A 20,560-nucleotide genomic window follows, 5' to 3' on the forward strand; every position below is an offset into this window, starting at 1 on the left:
ACTTTAGCAAAGCTTTTGACACGGTCTCCCACAGTATTCTTGTCAGCAAGTTAAGGAAGTATGGGCTGGATGAATGCACTATAAGGTGGGTAGAAAGCTGGCTAGATTGTCGGGCTCAACGGGTAGTGATCAATGGCTCCATGTCTAGTTGGCAGCCGGTATCAAGTGGAGTGCCCCAAGGGTCGGTCCTGGGGCCAGTTTTGTTCAATATCTTCATAAATGATCTGGAGGATGGTGTGGATTGCACTCTCAGCAAATTTGCGGATGATACTAAACTGGGAGGAGTGGTAGATACGCTGGAGGGGAGGGATAGGATACAGAAGGACCTAGACAAATTGGAGGATTGGGCCAAAAGAAATCTGATGAGGTTCAATAAGGATAAGTGCAGGGTCCTGCACTTAGGATGGAAGAATCCAATGCACCGCTACAGACTAGGGATCGAATGGCTAGGCAGCAGTTCTGCGGAAAAGGACCTAGGGGTGACAGTGGACGAGAAGCTGGATATGAGTCAGCAGTGTGCCCTTGTTGCCAAGAAGGCCAATGGCATTTTGGGATGTATAAGTAGGGGCATAGCGAGCAGATCGAGGGACGTGATCGTTCCCCTCTATTCGACATTGGTGAGGCCTCATCTGGAGTACTGTGTCCAGCTTTGGGCTCCACACTACAAGAAGGATGTGGATAAATTGGAGAGAGTCCAGCGAAGGGCAACAAAAATGATTAGGGGTCTAGAACACATGACTTATGAGGAGAGGCTGAGGGAGCTGGGATTGTTTAGCCTGCAGAAGAGAAGAATGAGGGGGGATTTGATAGCTGCTTTCAACTACCTGAAAGGGGGTTCCAAAGAGGATGGCTCTAGACTGTTCTCAATGGTAGCAGATGACAGAACGAAGAGTAATGGTCTCAAGTTGCAGTGGGGGAGGTTTAGATTGGATATTAGGAAAAACTTTTTCACTAAGAGGGTGGTGAAACACTGGAATGCGTTACCTAGGGAGGTGGTAGAATCTCCTTCCTTAGAGGTTTTTAAGGTCAGGCTTGACAAAGCCCTGGCTGGGATGATTTAACTGGGAATTGGTCCTGCTTCGAGCAGGGGGTTGGACTAGATGACCTTCTGGGGTCCCTTCCAACCCTGATATTCTATGATTCTATGACAATACTCCAGCTGAAGTCTCACCATTGCTGAGCAGAGCAGGACAATTACCTCCTGTGTCTTTCATACAAGGCTCCTGTTAATACATCTCAGAATGATATTAACCTGCTTAGCAACTACATCACATTGACTCATATTTAATTTGTTATCTACTATAACCCCCAGATCCTTTCCAGCAGTACTTCCACCTAGCTAGTTATTCCCCACTTTGTAGATGTGCATTTGATTTTTCCTTATAAGTGAAGTACTTTGCACTTGTCTTAATTGAATTTCCTCTTGTTGATTTCAGTCCAATTCTTTAATTTGTCAAGGTCATTTTGAAATTTAATCCTGTCCTCCAAAGTGCTTGCAACCCCTCCCATCTTGGTGTCATCCAGAGATTTTACAAGCATACTCTCCACTCCATTATCTCAGACATTAATGAAAATATTGACTAGTACCAGACTCAGGACAGAACACCACCAGATATACCACCCCACCCCCACCCCCAGTTTGACAGTGAACATTGATAACTACTCTTTGATTACTGTCTTTCAACCGATTGTGCACCCACTTTAAAGTAATTTACTCTGGACCACATTTCCCTAGTTCTCCTGTGAGAATGTCATGATTATGCTGGGTTTCGAAAACTGCCTTATTGTGGATTGTTCCTTTAAATAAGTGTACAGCAAAGGAGTAGCATAAGGAAATGTGTCCGATGGTTAAAAAAGCTGACTGTGAATCCACTTTTTCACTGTATGACTATGAGCAAGACATGGTATAATTTTTCTGTGTCTCTGTAAAATGGGTACAGCACTATTTACATAATGGGTATTGTGTAGATTAAATAATGAATGTTTTAAACACTTTGAAGTTGTCCAGCCCTATGTACATGCTAAGAACTATTACTGAGTGGAATGTACCTGCCTATTGCCTAAGAATAAGGCTGTGAAGCGGGGAGATATAAGTTGCAGGAGCATCTTAATGTCAGAGAGGTGAAAGCTTTGGATTTATCAGGCTGCTAGAAGTTAACTGGAACTGTCTGTGCATGTAGATATGCGAGAGTAAAGCCTGAATGAATGAAGTGTAACTGGACCATGACAAGAAAGTTACTATTAATCTGAACTCATACATGTGCATTCTGGACTGTAGCAACTAACTCTGCCTTGGTAGATTGGATATGGAATGCAGAGGCTCTAACACAATCAGTTCTTGTTAATGCTTTGAGTAGAGGGACACAAGGTACAGCTGATAGGCCAACTGAGGCTCCTGGAATCTTAGGATGTGGGCTGCTGCTGCAGTCTCCCTGGACGTGCAAGGTGGAGATGACACTGCTAAACACTTGTAAATTTTCGTGAGGGCTTAACTGCAACAGGCAGCAAATATGAAAGTCATGGCAATTTATTTTGCTTAACTAATGTATGCAAATGTGTGTGCAAATAAGCTGTGGCCATCCAGCTCCTGGCAAGCTGCCAGTGCGTTTTCTGTACCAAAAGGTGTGGGCACCTCTAGTATCTTGAATCCGACTCAGTCTCTAGTTATGGATCCAGCACATCCGCCGAGGGAAACTAAGAAGGCCACGTGCATGGGAGCATTGGAGAAATGTGACAGACTCCATTAGCTCTTCCTAGGGGGATTCTAACAGACAGGAGGGAGCTGAAAAGAAAGGTGACGGCCGCTCAGAGATTTGGATGAGACAATGGGGATGAATAGTTTGAAGTGCTTCTGCATGTTGCCCAATGAGGCTGAAAGAAAGTTGGTCATTTAAAGTTTTTAAATGGTTTTGTTTAAATAGTATGTAAATCATCTTATTGTAGCTGTGTGGACACAAATGCTATTTGATGGTCTAGGATTGTATAATGTAGGCCTGTAGTAGAGATTTAAGCTTCTATCTTCCCCTCCCAATGTGTGTCAGAAAGATGATTTTTGCACACTTTTCAACTGACACTATCTCGTAGTTTTGGGACGCTACATTTGGGCATTGTCCCCTACTAATGGATTAAATTAATCCCAGGGGAAGACAATAGAGCTGCACGAGGGGTAGATTTGGTGCAATAGGGCTAGAAATAAAGTGCTCAGGTACCACCTTGGAATGTAAAGAAAATAGTTTTCGTGGGATTGAAACAATTCTAGGGCAGTTTTGTGAACTCACACACAACTGCACTATGTGTGAGTCCACGAGAACAAGATTGAGAAACTGACCAGACTGGTTTCTGTGTCCAAGCTGAAAGAAGTGAAAAAGCTAAACAAACCACATAAAAAATTAAAAGTAAATTAAATTTATACAATTCATTTAAGTTTAACAGTCTGAGGTGTTATTAGTAACACAGGGAAGGACCTTTTTTAAATTAAATTACATTTATTTTGACAATGTTAATTTAAATCCTCAGGGTGAATAATTTTGCAGAGGGGCTTCAATTAATATGTATATCCCAAATGCAATCTTAGTGTCCTTACCACCTTGCATAGGCATCCTGAGCCACTCATGCTGCTTGGGATTCATCAACCTATATTACATTCCTCCTCTCATGCAAGCTTTTAAATCTGTGTATAAACAGATTTTATATGTCACACCCAAGATACTGTAGAACAATTCTTGTATACTTGATAGAATCAGGAGTAGCATATTTGCAACTTTAAAAATCATATTTTTAAAAAATAGTCCTTACATGTTTGACCCCTTAGATTACTGAAATGGAGAAGATTGTTTAAAAAATACTTATTCTCCATTGATGCTTTTGTTTTGTTGTTGTTCACTTTTCTCTATTTCACTCAGTTTGGACAGTGACAATACAGTGAATTACAGTGATGCTTCCTGGTTCTGATACATGAGCTCAGTGCTATTTTGTTTGGGTGTGCTACACATCAGGGGACTGTTTAAATAAAGAAAAGCTATTTTTATTTAAATTTAAAAACCACCATGGCAATCTTTCTTTTCAGGTTCTGTAAACCATTACTCCTCACCTCTTTACAAATAAAAAACAGCCTTTTGGATCTGATCTTAATAACAGCGCCACTTTAAGATGGTCTCCCTGAACATGAAAAGAAACTGGAGAGGGGTGGAGTAGGTGCCTCTGAGTCTATATATATTCTATTCTTCTTTCATTTACACTAAAATCAAATTTCTAATATCAGTAAAAAGGAAAGGGTTTGACGATTCAGCAAAGAAACGGTCACCCAAGGAATTTTAGATCAGTTCCTGTCTCAGTGGCAATATGCTCGTGTTAGTCACAACTCAGGAAGAACAGAGCTACCACAACCTTCAAAGCCTCTCTAGAACTACACCGTTTTTCAGTTTTCAGTCAAGCCTGTGAGGTTTTCAGTTTTCGGTTTTCAGTCAAGCCTGTGAGGAGTAATAGTTCCCAACATCCCAACCAAAGTATCTCATCAGTAGTGCTTTGGGAACTATGTTGCTATTTCTTTGTTTACAAAGAAGACCAAACAAAAAAGCACAAGGCCACACAAAATCTACTCCTCGGTATCAGTGTAACAATTTCCCCCTTAACATAATGCATGTGAGCCTATTACAATACAGCATCAACCATGCACAGCAGTGAAAAGATTCCATTTCGAGCATTAAAAGGAGAACATGTTTCTTCTAGTAGAACCCAGGAGGTGCTATATTAGTGAAATCTACTCTTTGACAATAAATACCATTGTTATCTCTTCTTATACTTGAGTGTCCATTCTCTTCGATGTGTGTGTGTGTGTGCGTGCATGTGTGTGTCTTTGTGTTCTGGATGGGAACTGTGCGCTGGTACCACAACTCCAGAAGCAAATTGCATCTTGATCCCTGGAGCTCCTCAGGCTTGAAAGCCAAAAGCTGATGCTCTCTCTCTGAGTAGTTCTCGGCACAAATGACAACTCCAGCTCCCTGTAAATCAATGAACAATCAATCAATCTCACATGCACAGTATTATCTCTGAATACTGAGACTGTAAGCTAGGGATGGTTTCAATGGGACTGAAGGTATCTCCCCCAACTGGAATTTCCAATATCTTTCTGAAGCAAGTACAGCATTGCTCCTTTCCCGCTGGTATTGTTCACTTAGGGCATGGCTACACTGGAAACTTCAAAGTGCTCCCGCAGCAGTGCTTTGAAGTGCGAGCGTGGTCGCGCATGAGTGCTGGGAGAGAGCTCTCTCAGCGCTCCTGGTAATCTACCTCCACGAGGGGATTAGCTCCCAGCGCTCGGAGCCTGTTTACACTAGCGCTTTAAAGCGCTCTGACTTCGCTCAGGGGGGTGATTTTTCACTCCCCTGAGCCAGCAAGTTAGAGCGCTATAAAATTTAAGTGTAACCAAACCCTTAGAGTCGGACTATCCCCAGAAGTTACTGGTCAGTTGTGATGTGCAGCCTCACAATACTTTTTGCCATTTGATAACTTAATCCCAGCACTTCCCAATTAAACAGAAATCTTGTCTATTCAGTTTCCAAAAAGTTTCTCCCTATCAGTTTAGTTTCCTCTTTAGCAAAATTTTAAAAAACATAGAACTCCTGTGGTCTTACACATCATGGCTACATGGTTGATTCATAATTATTCTTGTCTCAGCCCTGTTGGACATTCCAGTACACTCCATTAGAATCATTCTGTAGGCCTCTGTCAGTTTCTATTGGGCTCTATTGATTTTAATTGAAGGCCCACTAACCTCAAGAACTAGTAGATCAATGGGCCAGTTCTTCTGTTCCAAAACCAACTAACAAACCAGAACCAGCAGAAACACTTTCAAGTAGAATTTCTTTCAAGGACATAACTATGTACTGAACATAATACTGATCTGAAAATTCCTCCCTTTCCAAGGTACAGATGGTCTGAACAGCACTGAAAACTACTCTAAATAGTTTTTGGCTTGTCTAAATATGTCAGGGAGGTACTGCACATGCTGCCTGAACACAACAAGAAGATGGAGTCTCATTGGCCATTATGACTCCATGTTTAATGATATTGTATGGGGATTAACAAAAACAAAACCATTCCCATAAAACATTACAGACAGGCCTAAACCATAAGACCATCTCTAAATAGGGCATTTATAAACTCTACTGGGGAAGAAAAGGAGAGATTTCTTACCTCTACAGTAACTGGAGTTCTTCAAGATGTTTTGACCCTATGGTGCACACCTTCCATTAGAGATTTTTGAGGAGCAGCATCCACGGGTCTGTGCCTGCACCCTACACATCTTCATGCTCCAGATGGAGAATATATAGGGAGGGGCAGACACGCCAATGCTCCAGTTTCTTCTCAACCCCAAAGTTCAAAGGCAAGGACTCCGAAGCAGAGAGGAAAGGGAGGGCAGAGTGGAGTACCCCTAGGGACATAATATCTCAAAGAACTCCAGTTACTGTACAGGTAATAAACATCTCCTTCAAGTTATTGTTCCTATGGGGGCTCCATGTTAGGTGACTCCCAAACAGTACCTCAGGTACAGAGAAGGGTACTGAGCAGACAAGTTCAGAACAATTTGGAGCACAGCCTCACCAAAAGCTGCAGCTGATCTAGAGGTGTGAACAACAGCATAATGCTGGGAAAAAGTGTGCACCAATGACCAGAAGGCAGCTTTGCAAATGTCTGGAATGATATGTTCTTAAGCAGTTCTTACAGAGGTGGACTTCACCCTTGTGGAATGAGCAGTCCCCTACATGGAGGGTGTACCCCAAACGCTTTGTAACATGTTAAGACCCATTTAGATAGTCTTTGGGTGAAAAGAGGAGCTCCCTTCATTCTCTCTGAAATGGAGACAAAAAGTCTAGGAGAGGATTTGAAGGGTTTAGTTTTGTCAAGATAGAAAGCAAGGGCTCTTTTCACATCTAGAGTTTTGAGACTAGTCTCTTCCCTTGAAGCATGAGGTTTGAGGTAAAAAAGAGCAGTAGCTGAAAGTCCTGGTTGATGTGAAAGTCTGATGAGACTTCAGATAAAAAGTGAGAATGAGGACAAAGTCACCTTGCCTTGGTAGAACACAGTATATGGTGGATCAGCCATAAGAGCTCCCAATTCACTTATTCTTCTGGCTGAAGCAATGGCTACGAGGAATGCAGGTTTTTGCAGCAGGGAATAACTTCCCATATGTTCAAAGGGGGTTTCTCAAGGCACTGAGAACTAAATTAAGGTTCCAAAGTGGCATGGACTGTCCTATGTGAGGAAAGAGGTTGGCCACTCCCTTCAGGAATCTGGTAGTGGCAGGTTGCACAAAAAGTGACACCCCTTCAACTGCTTCCACTTTTGCAGGTAGGTGTCACCAACCAAGCCATGTTCAGTCAGGCCCAGTTGTTGAAATGAGAGTTCAGCCTACTGTTTAACCCTGGGCCTAGGGTGGGCGGAGACCAGAAACGAGCCAAGGTCAGTGCCAGGACAGAAGTTGAATGCCAGGGCTTTAGAGGGTAAACTAGAGTTGTAGGCCAGGGGCAGAGCCAGAGATCAAAGCCAGAAGTCAGAAGCTAATGAGGAATGGGCTGGAGCAAAAGCAGGAGCAGGGATTGGAACAAGGCAAGCACAGTTACAGATACGATATGCACTTAGCTGCTGCTGATCTGCTGGGAGACCAGGTTTATAAGCAGAGCTGCTAAACCAGCTGCCAATGAGGAGCTGTGGCTACTCGGTCAGCTCCAAGGCAGTGCAGCTGGGCTCACTGGTTACAGTGAAGTTAGTCAGGGTGCAGGTCAGCAGCTGGTCTGATATGGTCTGGCCCCTCACAGTAGGTTTCCCTTAGGACAGGCTTCCTACTATTCAGCAGCACACACTGCAGCTCAAGAGAACAATCCTGCTCTAGGCCAAAGAGCCATCAAGGAGCCAGGTCAAGAGGTGTAATAAGGAGAGATTGGGGTAAGAACTATATTTGTCTTGACCATTTTGGAGCTAAGAGGATAACTGCTGCTTTCTGCTGTTTCAGCCTATTCAGGACTCTGAGGAGCAATTGTGTTGATAAGTGTATAGCAGAACCTGAGGCTAACGGCTGAAGAAGGAATCTTCCAGGGAGTTGTGACCAAGTCCTCCCCTCAGGCAGAGGTGATGGCATTTTGTATTGGAGCCACAAAGAGGTCTATCGCTGAAGAACCCCAGGTGAGAAAAGTCTTCTGAAAGATAGTATTGCTCAGTTCTTATTTGTGATCCTGGCAGAAATGTCTGCTCAGAGTGTCTGCGAAGATGTTCTGCAGACCTGGTAGATGGGCTGAGATGTCAATCTGGTGGGTGAGACACCAGTTCCAGAGCTTTATTTCCTCTGCACATAAAGATTGGCATGTTGTGCCTCCTTGGTGGTTGATGTAGTATATCGTCGCTCTGTTGTCATGCCTCTTACGGAGTGAACCTGGATCCTGAGTAGGAAGTGAAGGGACATGTATTGGACTGCCCTGAGCTCAACAACAATTCCTGGGGGTCCATTTGCCCTGTGCTGTGGAGTCCTGAAAGTGAGCTCCCCAGCCTTGCATGGATGCATCTATGAGGATGATCCTTGTGGGAGATGAATGCAAAAATGTAAAACCCTCTTCTGTTGAATTTGGGAGGAACTAATTCAATTCCCTCAGTAACAGGAGGGATTGAGCTTCCTGCTTCAAGAGACCCTGATGAGAAGGATTCCTGAAAAGGGACAGGAAGAAGGGGGAAGTGGTTGAATGGGATGCTGTATTCTAATGAAATTATTTCCAGTATCCATCTGTTTGATATGCTCCCAGAAAGGTGTGAAATGGGAGAGAGAATTCCCATAAGTGGAGGGAGGACAGAATGTTACAGCGTAGGATTCATACAGCGTGGTGATTCATGACTGTCAACCAATAAGCCAAAATGGTCACTTGGATGAAGTTGGTTACTAGGAGGCAGCAATAGAATACTGCTTGTGGGAAGTAAAATACTGAACTGGGCGACACTGTTGGACTGTCTGTGACTTGTTATATTTTTGTTGTTGTTGTTGCAGGGATGTAAATGCCCAAGGATTGCAGGGTCTTTGTGAGAGTTCAGGGACGCATCTGTCTCATTGCTGAAGGGCTTGGGCCCTTCCAAGGGAAGATCTTCTAATGTATTCTACACTTCTCTAGGAAGACCAGAGGATTGCAGCCCTGAACCTCGACACATAAATATAACTGCAGCCACAAAGTGAAAGGCTGTGGCAGCCACACTGAGTGAGGCTTGCAAGGATGCTTTGGCAATTGTCTCTTCTTCTGAAATAAGGCCTTGAAATTGGTCCATCTGCTCCTGGGGCAGATGGTCAATAAAATATGAAAATTTGATGTAATTGGTGGAGTTATACTTCACCAACAAGGCATCACTGAACTGTAGTGCAGCTGAAGAATAACTCTTGCATCCAAGAAGGTCCAGGTATTTGAGCTTGTTATCATGAGGAGTAGATCTCAACCAGCGCTGTCTGTTCCTTTCACTGATTGTGTTGACCACCAGGGCGGTGGGATGGGAAAAAATGGTATTCGGAGCCCTTGAACAGTTTTTTGTCAACCATCTTCCATGTAGGTGAGATGATAGCAGATGTCTGCCATACGTTACATGCTGGAGAGAACAGGGCATCATTAACAGACAGGGATATTTTGCCATGAGACGTGGTATAGAAAATATCCACAAGGAAGTGCTGGGGCTTCTGTATTTCCTAGAAGGGAATTTGCAAAGTCATCAGATCTTGACAAAATTTATGATCATCCATACTGAATGGTGAAGGGAGCAAAATGGTTTCATCTGGAGATGAAGAGGATTTTATTGGAGAGAGGTGCCTCCTCCTCAACTCTTAGTACTTAGTCCTCTGCGGAGCAGGCTCCCTGGGTACTGGTGGCTGCTCCTCTTGACAGGCCCTTTTACATAAGAACACGCTATACAATTGGTCATCATAGGGGACCCAGGGTTCCAGAAAGCCCAATGTGACAGGACATATGGGAAAGGAACAGGACCCCAGGGGTGTTCCTGCCAGGGTTGGTGGGATAGATGACAACTAGTTTTTGGAGTCTTATTGTCAGGATACACCACTGGGTCAGGATGTTGGAATAGGAAGGTGGTCGAATCTTAGACAGAGATGTCTGATCCTGAAGATTTGTCATCCGCTGTGTCCAATGGAGGGGCAAGGAGAGTCAGTACTGGCGGTCAAGTAGGTATTGGCATCTGAGTTGATACTGGTGCCCAAGTTTTTGGGTGAGAGGGCTGCAGTACTGGTTGGTACATTGATGTTGGCAGAAAGGCCCTCAGTCTCTAAGGAGAGGAGACTCAAGCCTCTGTCACTCTGTGGTCCTCATGGGAGAGGAATGAGGTCAGTACCAGCATTCCAGGGCAGTACTCCTCAAGCTGAGGTGAATCCAGTGGTAAAGAGACAGTACAGATGGGCTGTCTGCACACTCCTTGTGTCTGTGGCCCTCAGAGGGTGCCAGAGCTGGGGCCGGTGGTGGTTTCTTTGAAGAGTCCTTGTGCTTGGAGGACTCTGAAGGTACAGAGGCTGGTGCCAAGCATGGTTGTTTGCCAAGATATTTTTCAGTACATAGCATGCTGGAGTTCTTTTTCAGTGAGATCGGGTCCTCAGTATTGAAGGAAGCAGGAATCTCAGCAGTACCCACAGCAGGATGCAAAGTCTCCTTAGACCCTGGTCTCTGGGGTGACTTTTCCCTCCATTTAGACTCCTTGTCAGGAGACCAAGATCTCTTCTTCTTTCAGGGCCTCTGGAGCTACCCATTGTTTTTTGCTAAACAGAGCTAGAGCCAAAGAAATCACCAGAACAGTCTGAGAAGATGAGGCCAAAGTATGGGGGGGTGGGCAATGGGATCCTGTAGATCTCAGGGAGCACTCCATAAGGAGCAGTTTCATTCTATCCTCTCTCAGTTTCCTTGATCTGCTCTTGAATCCAGAGCAGACCTTGCACTTCAATGGGATATGGGACTCTCTATAGCACTGGGGGCATTTAGAATGCCCACTACTGAATGATAGGTCTGGCAGGGTTTGGGTCAGAGCCCACAGAAGTGAGGCCATAAGTGAGGAAAGGCTGAGGGTGGCAGAGGCCATAACCATGGCCAACAAAAAAGGGAACAGAACCCCTCCCCTCAAAGGCACAAACTTGTGCAGGAAAAAAAGGAACAGAGTACTAAAAATAAAAGGAAGAAAGAAAATAAAAGAAATGGAGAATGAATAGCTAAAAGGTTAATCTAGTGGACACCACAATATTCAGTCTCTAGCCACAGGCAGTTGAGAAGGAACTGGAATGGCAATAGGTAGGCGCCTTCCTATGTATCTTTGGTCTGGAGCACAAGGATGAGTAACATGCAGGTGGACCTGCAGACACTGCTGACAAAAAAAAAACCTCTGATTGATAATGTGGCACACCTGTAGGGACAATAACTCGGAGAACAACATAAAATTCAGGTAAGAAGCGTCCAACTATGAACTTCTGTAGTGAACCTAACCTAGCGGATTTCCCAAATCTGCTGAGTCACTTTAAAACACAGGAGAGCTGTTCTCTCATTTACCAGGTTTTCATGAGGAAATGTCATTGAGATTGCTTTCTCCCTTGAAATGCAGCATATGTCAGGAAGGACAGCCTACTCCCCACATTTCTCCAGCAAGGAGTATTGTAAACTCCCCATACCTGAGAGGTAGATTAATGTTAAACAGGGCCCAGACCCACCAGATTATCAGCCCTCATCCCCACTAGACAGGAGACGTCTAGCTCAGGCTTCCCCCAGTATAGAATCTTCAACCCTTCCAAATGGTCTCTTGTTTTCCTTCAGGACTGGGTCCTTGATCTGCCTCCCTGGTAAGCCAACTGTTAGCAATCAGATGTGCACTACAAAGCTACCTGACATTTTGCCTCTGCCTCATTGCTCTGAGTCTGGTTCCCAATTCCTTCACCCACCTTGCCCACGGCCACCTTCTGATTTCCTCCCTCCTCCCCATGGGCCCTTCTGTTGCTCTCGATGTAGACTTCCAGAACATGTTACCTTCTGGAGGCTCGGACACTGGTGGGTTTAAGCAATACATGTGATAGCCACGGTCGCAGTCGTCACAGAAGAGCAGCTGGTCCTGAAGCAGAATTGTTGGCGGTGTGGGGGGGAGGGAGGAAGAGAGAGAGAGAGAATGTTGATTAGTCTATTGCTGAGGTGGGAACAAAAGCATATGTAAATCAGTACTGCACACTTTTGAACATAGCTTTAACAATAAGCACATACGGAACATGAATGGATTTACAAAACCTCACATTTCTGCTTCCAGGGTCAACCACCACACTCTCCTCACTTTGCCACAACAACCCTTTCTGGCCACATCTGAATTGAACAAGACAGCTTGAATTTCTAACTGATAAATCTCCCTTTGATCTGCGGGAATCCACCAGCAAGATCAGATAAATGGAGAGGCATTTATCCCCGGACCACACCCATATATGAGATTGGATTTTCCACTTCATTATACCCTCATAGATTTAAAGGCCAGAATGGACCATCATGGTCATCTAGTCTGACCTCCTGCACATTGCAGGCCTTTTCTGCAGAAAAGGACCTAGGGGTTACAGTGGACAAGAAGCTGGATATGAGTCAACAGTGTGCCCTTGTCGCCAAGAAGGCCAATGGCATTTTGGGCTGTATAAGTAGGGGCATTGCCAACAGATCGAGACATGATCATTCCCCTCTATTCGACACTGGTGAGGCCTCATCTGGAGTACTGTGTCCAGTTTTGGGCCCCATATTACAAAAAGGATGTGGAAAAATTGGAAAGAGTCCAGCAGAGGGCAACAAAAATGATTAGGGGACTGGAACACATGAGTTATGAGGAGAGGCTGAGGGAACTGGGGATGTTTAGCCTACAGAAGAGAAGAATGAGGGGGGATTTGATAGCTGCTTTCAACTACCTGAAAGGGGGTTCCAAAGAGGATGGATCTAGACTCTGCTCAGTGGTAGCAGATGACGGAACAAGGAGTAATGGTCTCAAGCTGCAGTGGGGGAAATTTAGGTTGGATATTAGGAAAAACTTTTTCACTAGGAGGGTGGTGAAACACTGGAATGCATTACCTAGGGAAGTGGTGGAATCTCCTTCCTTAGAAGTTTTTAAGGTCAGGCTTGACAAAGCCCTGGCTGGGATGATTTAATTGGGCATCAGTCCTGCTTTGAGCAGGGGGTTGGACTAGATGACCTCCTGAGGTCCCTTCCAACCCTGATATTCCATGATTCTATGATTCACAGAACCTCACCCACCCACTCCTGTAATAGACCCATAACCTCTGTCTGAGTTACTCAAATCATGATTTGAGTAACTCAAATCATGATTTTAAAACTTCAAGTTACACAGAATTCACCACTTACTCTAGTTCAACCAGCAAGTGACCCATGCCTCATGCTTCAGAGGAAAGCAAAAAAACCTCCCAGGGCGTCTGCTAATCTTACCCAGAGAGAAATTCCTTCCCGACCCCAAAAATGGTGATCAGTTTGACCCTGAACATGTGAACAAGACCTACCAGCCAGAGATCCGGGAAAGAATGATCTGTAGTAACACAGAGCCCTCCCCATCTAGTGTCCCATCTCCAGCCATTGGGGATATTTACTACTAGCAGCCACAGATGGGCTACATGCTATTGTAAGCAGTCTCATTATATCACCACCTCCGTAAACTTATCAAGGTCAGTCTTGAAACCAGTTCGGTTTTTGCCTCCACTGCTCCCCTTGGAAGGCTGTTCCAGAACTTCACTCCTCTGATGGTTAGAAACCGTCACCTAATTTTAACCCTAAACTTGCTGACAGCCAGTTTATATCCAATGTGTTCTTCTTCCAGCACTAGCCCTTCACTTAAATAACTCCGCTCTCTCCCTGGTACTTATTCCGCTGGTTTATTTATAGAGAGCAATCATATCTCCCCTCAGCCTTCATTTGGTTAGGTTAAACAAGCCAAGCTTAAGTCTCCTCTCAAAAGGTTGGTTCTCCATTCCTCTGATCATCTCTGATGTTACCTAGTCCAGAGAATCCTTTCTTGCCAGGACCTTTTTACTCTCCAGCCTGGACAGAACAAATTTAGCAAAGTTCAGCAGGTTAGTGAGGGGGGTCTGTTCAGTGGCTCACATGTAAATGAGCTGTTCCTATCACGAGGACTGTAGCTCTTCACATTGTCACAAAAAAAACTCTGTTCGGATAGGCAACACCCATATACTGCACTGAAAATCCCCCCTTCGCTCTTAAAACAGAATGCACCCAGACTCTTAAGATTTTTCTGTTTTATTGCTAAAAACAAAATCCAGAGAGCTGCTTGACGTCTATCTTGCTATGGAGCAAAGGAAATGGACTAGATTATCAATAAAAAGTCCCTTCCAACCCAAATGTTTCCATGGTTTTGGGTTTTATCATAAAAATTGAAATTCATATGAGCTTCAAATTGGGTGACACGGGGGGATTAGTAATAGGAGATAGACCTGCCATCTCTAGACCATCACCCATTCAAATCCAGCCCAGATCACAGCTGTTCAATGACCTATGTGACATTGGGTTTGTGGCTTCAGTCCAGTTTCTATGGGACAAGTGTCCAAATCACAAATACGATCATCTAAAGTGGCCTTATATGACACCCATGATAATCTCAGGAGAAACAAATGATTAAATGAGTCACTGCAACTGGACCAGAGAGGTTCTTTCCATGTCAGGGCTCAGGTATACTGAAAGAGCAATGGAGGAGTGACCCATCGCTGCTGCCAGTGTTTTGCAGTTTTGTAGTGAACCAGAGGACAGTATTCTAGGGCAGTCGTTGCAGTCGCTTTCACCAGTACTAATTTACATTAAAAAAAAACCAACTCACATCGTTTTCAGAGGTCCCGCAAAGGCTGCAGGATTTGCACTCAATGCATTGCCACTTATAGGTTTTTACAGCCTCCGTCATGTTTGTGGTGAATTGCAGGCAGGTAGGGTGTCCTGGAGAAAATTGGAGAGGACTGTTGTTATTACTGTTTACTTTTTTAATTACTTGTTATTAAATTGGGGGACAAAATGCACATGGACATGGACTGATCACAACATGGGCTGCAACTAGCGGATACCAAAGAGGAAAGCAGGCATTAACCCTTTCGCTGCTGGGCACACAAAAAATCAGAGTAATCCCTGCCCAATTCCCCATTGGCAAAGCAGTAATTTGTTCAGAGCTCTTAAAAAAATTTTTAAAATAAAGTGAGAGGAAGAAAGAAATCAGCAGCTCCCCGTTTCAGAGGGAACTCATCCATCTTAATAGGAATGGAATTATGTTTTAATTGGCAGTTAATTCAGCCTGATTGAAGGACTTGGTTGCAATGAGATTTTATTCCTCTTTTCAAAGCTTCCCTTCCCACGGTCTAAAGATCTACAAATAAAAGAGTGATTCTGTAAACTTTGCTTGAGTGGGAGCAGCAGGGTGTGGAAAAGGGGCAAGATACAGCAAGAAGGGGGTGGTTTTTTTAAGAGCTCTGTGCTACTCAAGTTGGTTGGCACTGAAGAAGCCAAACTGCATAGCTAACCCTCCAGGTTAAACAAAAACAAAAAGCCACCAACTCCCACAAACGAATTAACCAAAAGGAATAAATAAGGGAAAGAAAGCTAGCAAAACAGTCACATCTATTTGGGAAGGACAAATTGCCAGAGTGACAACCCTCTCTCCTACATGCGTGTTGACTCCAGCTTTGTGAAACAGCAGTACCACCGTGCGGGGTCAGCAATGGGCTTTCTGGAGGGGAAAAATATAAACAAACAAGCAAACCAAGGTAGGATGAGTGTTCCTTCTACAAAACAGAACATGAAAAAAAAAGCTACACCACTGAAATAAAGTACTGTACCCCAAGATCACCATTCAAGGTTGAGACAGTCTTTGGTCACCTGGAGTTAAATATTGTCTTCATTCTCAGAAAACATTACGTTTTTCACCCTTTGTTGTATATACAAGTATTAACACTGCATACTGCATGGGAGAAAGTGGTATATAAAGGAAGTGTGTGTGTATGTATATAAGACACACACACACACACTAAATGTAGTTTTGGACATCTTCAGGAATATTGTACAAATACACAATGTTTTGCCTCTTGCACACCTGCCATTATTGGGCAGCCATTAATAGGGAGAGAAAGAAAATCCTTTTAACTTCATTGTTGTGGAAACATTTGTAGGAAGGTGGTCAGAGTAGAAAAGTGGAAGATATTTTGCTAGTAAAGAAATTAAGGTCTGTCATTCCTTAGTGGTTACAGATGTGCATGTGAGAATGTTCCTTTCACTACCAAATGCCTCAGCAATGTTTCTCTCTTTCTGTTATACTTTCCCATAATTACTATACAATATTTGGAAGCTTGTATTTTCTCAGCAGTTACATAAATGGTTTCTGAGAGCGGCTGGGTAACCCAATAATGCTGACAGAGAATAGCCATTCTTATAAATCAGTTATTATACAATCACCAATTGCTGTAGGATTCTGGGTCTCTGGTTATGCTATTGTGGGATCGGCATGAGAACTAAGGACATCTAGTGGTAAAATACATGTTCATAAATTAAGAAATGAACAGAACATAAAGGGGAGGCAGTATTAAAGGAAGGAGAAATCAGTGTCAGAGTCTGTTAATGTTCTTCTCTTCAGAGCTGGAATAAACAGTTTCATTGAGAGTAGTGACAGGCCCAGACCAAAACCCTGGCTAAGAAGAACCCCAATCTTTGGAGTATTTGAAATCTCCACACAGAACTAGATCCAGATTTTGCAAACAGCACCTATCGTTATGATGGATCAAACCAAAACCAAGGATCTTGAACTATGAGGTGTCCAGACACAGATTTTGTGATTTGAGCCCATCTCTAACTGAGAGTGACTCAGGGGATTATTGCTGAATGGAGCCTGCAGAACCTGACATGACACTTGGTTGGTCCTCCAGGGTTAACTCCTGGCAAAAACAGAAGTTCATTTTAATGTCAGTAATCTGAACAAGCACACCACACGACATGTAAGAGAAGAGTTCATTGCAACAGCAACTAATTGATGTCCACAAAGGCTGCACAGTGCTGGGATATATCAAGCAAACCCACTCAGACAGGGACCCCATGCACTAATCACAGAGTTACGAGCTTCAGTCACACATGAAATCAACACTGGGAGGAATGGAATGAAATTTAACAGAAAGTAAATTAAGGCTCAATATGCACACACACACACAAACCCTGCATTGTCTGTTACTCTTGACAATATCTCCATCCTGCCTGGCAATCAGACCCATAACCCAGGAATCATTCCCTCTCCTTTCCCCATAAATCCAGACTGTTTCCAAATCTTTCCACTTCTTCTTCCATAATGCTTTTAGAATCCTGCTTTTTATTGTCCAGACTCAAAAACTCTGATCAAGGCACTCATCACCACATATCGTAAATACTGTAACCTGCTCCTCTTCAGCTTCCCTGACACCAACATCATCTTCTTCCAGTCTGTATAAAGCACAGCTGCTAAAGCTGTACTTCTTGACTGTTCTTCTGGTCACATCCTCTTCCTTTTCGAATCCCTCTACTAACTTCCCCTCTTACACCACATGAAGTTCAAGTTTCTTGTTCCCGCTTTCAAGGCCCTTCCCAGGTTTACCCCTCCTTCCTTATCTATGTCTGTCTTTTATCATGTCACTCCTGGCCCTATTCTCCTTTGCTAATGAGACCAGCCTGGACCACCTACTTCTCTACTCCTCCCCAAAACATCTGTGCAATTTCTTACACGCTGCTCCTCATCCAATGGATCCCATTCCTGAACTGATTCATCCCTCTCCTTCTTTAAATCCCTTCTCAAGACTTGCATCTGCCACAAGGCCTACAAGAAATCAGCCACTTTAAGATGGCTAGGTTGAGTTGGGGGAATAATGATAATGGAGATTGTAAAACATTTCCCATTAGTCGGATCTACTAGCAGTGCTAGTCTGGCCTATTTTTAGAGGAAGTACCTGCAAGGGGTGCCAGTTCATGCAGCCCGCCATGCCCTGTCCCGGAATATTGTGAATGTCGAAGAGGCATCTACAGGTTGCCAAACAATTGCACATACCCTAGGACTAGCTCTCTCTGCTAAACCAGAGTTTCTTCACTTTCTGAAGGAAGAGATTGTCTCATGGATACTTGTCCATCCAGCTTCCAAGTCAGGTTCTTATTCATGTTCACCACACTCCTTTGTGGTGACCATAGCCCCAATCCAACTCCTCCTGCAGCCAATGGAAAGACTGCCACTGACTGCACTGCAAGTTAGATCAGGCCCTCTAGTGCTTGAAGAATTTGTCCATGTACAGTTCATAGCATTAAAATCAAATGAGTTTTCTTTTCCCTGCTCTCCTTTCTGGCTCTCCAGCTCCACTCTAGACTGGCCTTGTGTTCCGCATGACACAATGGACACTCCATAGCAGAGTGCTCCTGTGGCTATACTCCCGCAACACATCTAAGCTCCAGAGCAGAGCAGCTCCTGGCACTCCCTCTGCTAAGAATGGAAGAGCCAAACTGAACCTGAGACTGGTAGACACATTTTTGTAGCAAAGAGTCCTTTGGCACCTTATAGACTAACAGACATATTGGAGCATAAGCTTTCGTGGGTGAATGCCCACTTCGTCAGACGCATGTAGTGGAAATTTCCAGAGGCAGGTATAAATATGCAAGCAAGAATCAGGCTAGGGACAACGAGGTTAGTTCAATCAGGGAGGATGAGGCCCTCTTCTAGCATTGAGGTATGAACACCAAGGGAGGAGAAACTGCTTTTGTAGGTGAAATAAATATGGCTAGCCATTCACAGTCTTTGTTTAACCCAGAGCTGATAGTGTCAAATTTGCAAATGAACTGAAACTCAGCAGTTTCTCTTTGAAGTCTGGTCCCGAAGTTTTTTTGCTGCCGGATGGCTACCTTTAAATCTGCTATTGTGCGTCCAGGGAGATTGAAGTGTTCCCCTACAGGGTTTTGTATATTGCCATTCCTAATATCTGATTTGTGTCCATTTATCCTTTTACTTAGGGTCTGTCCAGTTTGGCCAATGTACATAGCAGAGGGGCACTGCTGGCACATGATGGCACATATTACATTGGGTGGACATGCAGGTGAATGAACCCTTCAGACAGAGACCAACACCTACAAGATCTTCACCAAGTATTCTCAAAACTATGATAACCGCACGAGGAAATAAGGAAACAGATCAACAGAGCCAGATGTGTACCCAGAAGCCTCCTGCTGCGAGACAAGCCCAAGAGAGAAACCAACAGAACTTCACTGGCTATCACATACAGTCCTCAGCTAAAACCTCTCCAACACATCATCAGTGATCTACAACCCATCCTGGACAACGATCCGTCACTTTCACAGGCCTTGGGAGGCAGGCCAGTCCTTGCCCACAGACAACCCGCCAACCTGAAGCATATTCTCACCAGCAACTACACACCGCACCATAGTAACTCTAACTCAGGAACCAATCCATGCAACAAACCTCGATGCCAACTCTGTCCACATATCTACACCAGCAACACCATCACAGGACCTAACCAGATCAGCCACACCATCACTGGTTCATTCACCTGCACGTCCACCAATGTAATATACGCCATCATGTGCCAGCAATGCCCCTCTGATATGTACATCGGCCAAACTGGACAGTCCCTACGTAAAAGGATAAATGGACACAAATCAGATATTAGGAACAGCAATATACAAAAACTTCCTGGACACACAATAGCAGATTTAAAGGTAGCCATCCTGCAGCAAAAAAATTCAGGACAAGACTTCAAAGAGAAACTGCTGAGCTTCAGTTCATTTGCAAATTTGATACCATCAGCTCAGGATTAAACAAAGACTGTGAATGGCTAAAAGAAAAGGAGTACTTGTGGCACCTTAGAGACTAACCAATTTATTTGAGCATAAGCTTTCGTGAGCTACAGCTCACTTCATCGGATGCATACTGTGGAAAGTACAGAAGACGTTTTTATACACACAAACCATGAAAAAATGGGTGATTATCACTACAAAAGGTTTTCTCTCCCCCCACCCCACTCTCCTGCTGGTAATAGCTTATCTAAAGTGATCACTCTCCTTACAATGTGTATGATAATCAAGGTGGGCCATTTCCAGCACAAATCCAGAGTTTAACAAGAACGTCTGAGGAAGGGGGGAGGGTAGGAAAAAACAAGGGGAAATAGGTTACCTTGCATAATGACTTAGCCACTCCCAGTCTCTATTCAAGCCTAAGTTAATTGTATCCAATTTGCAAATGAATTCCAATTCAGCAGTCTCTTGCTGGAGTCTGGATTTGAAGTTTTTCTGTTGTAATATCGCAACTTTCATGTCTGTAATCGCGTGACCAGAGAGATTGAAGTGTTCTCCGACTGGTTTATGAATGTTATAATTCTTGACATCTGATTTGTGTCCATTTATTCTTTTACGTAGAGACTGTCCAGTTTGACCAATGTACATGGCAGAGAGGCATTGCTGGCACATGATGGCATATACCACATTGATAGATGTGCAGGTGAATGAGCCTCTGATAG

The 20,560-nt window shown here is 43.9% G+C and overlaps 1 protein-coding gene across 5 annotated transcripts in view; it reads right to left on the reverse strand.

Moving 5' to 3' along the window:
• Positions 1-20,560, reverse strand: part of DPF3 (double PHD fingers 3) — a 221,714-nt gene that overhangs the window by 6,573 nt on the left and 194,581 nt on the right. For 2 of the 5 annotated variants that reach the window (XR_012159436.1, XR_012159434.1), the window contains exons 9-11: positions 14,869-14,981; positions 12,036-12,117; positions 4,781-5,000 (exon numbers count right to left, since the gene is read on the reverse strand). Coding sequence is in view for 1 of the 5 variants with exons in the window: in XM_073348533.2 (XP_073204634.1) it covers positions 4,930-5,000; positions 12,036-12,117; positions 14,869-14,981 (266 nt within the window). In the remaining 4 variants the exon portion in view is untranslated. Of the gene's footprint in view, positions 1-1,010; positions 5,001-12,035; positions 12,118-14,868; positions 14,982-20,560 lie in introns of those variants that run through there. The other 3 variants (XM_073348533.2, XR_012159439.1, XR_012159440.1) reach the window with 3 other exon arrangements.

Source organism: Lepidochelys kempii, chromosome 6 (genome assembly GCF_965140285.1).
Source record: "Lepidochelys kempii isolate rLepKem1 chromosome 6, rLepKem1.hap1, whole genome shotgun sequence".
NCBI lineage: Eukaryota > Metazoa > Chordata > Testudines > Cheloniidae > Lepidochelys > Lepidochelys kempii.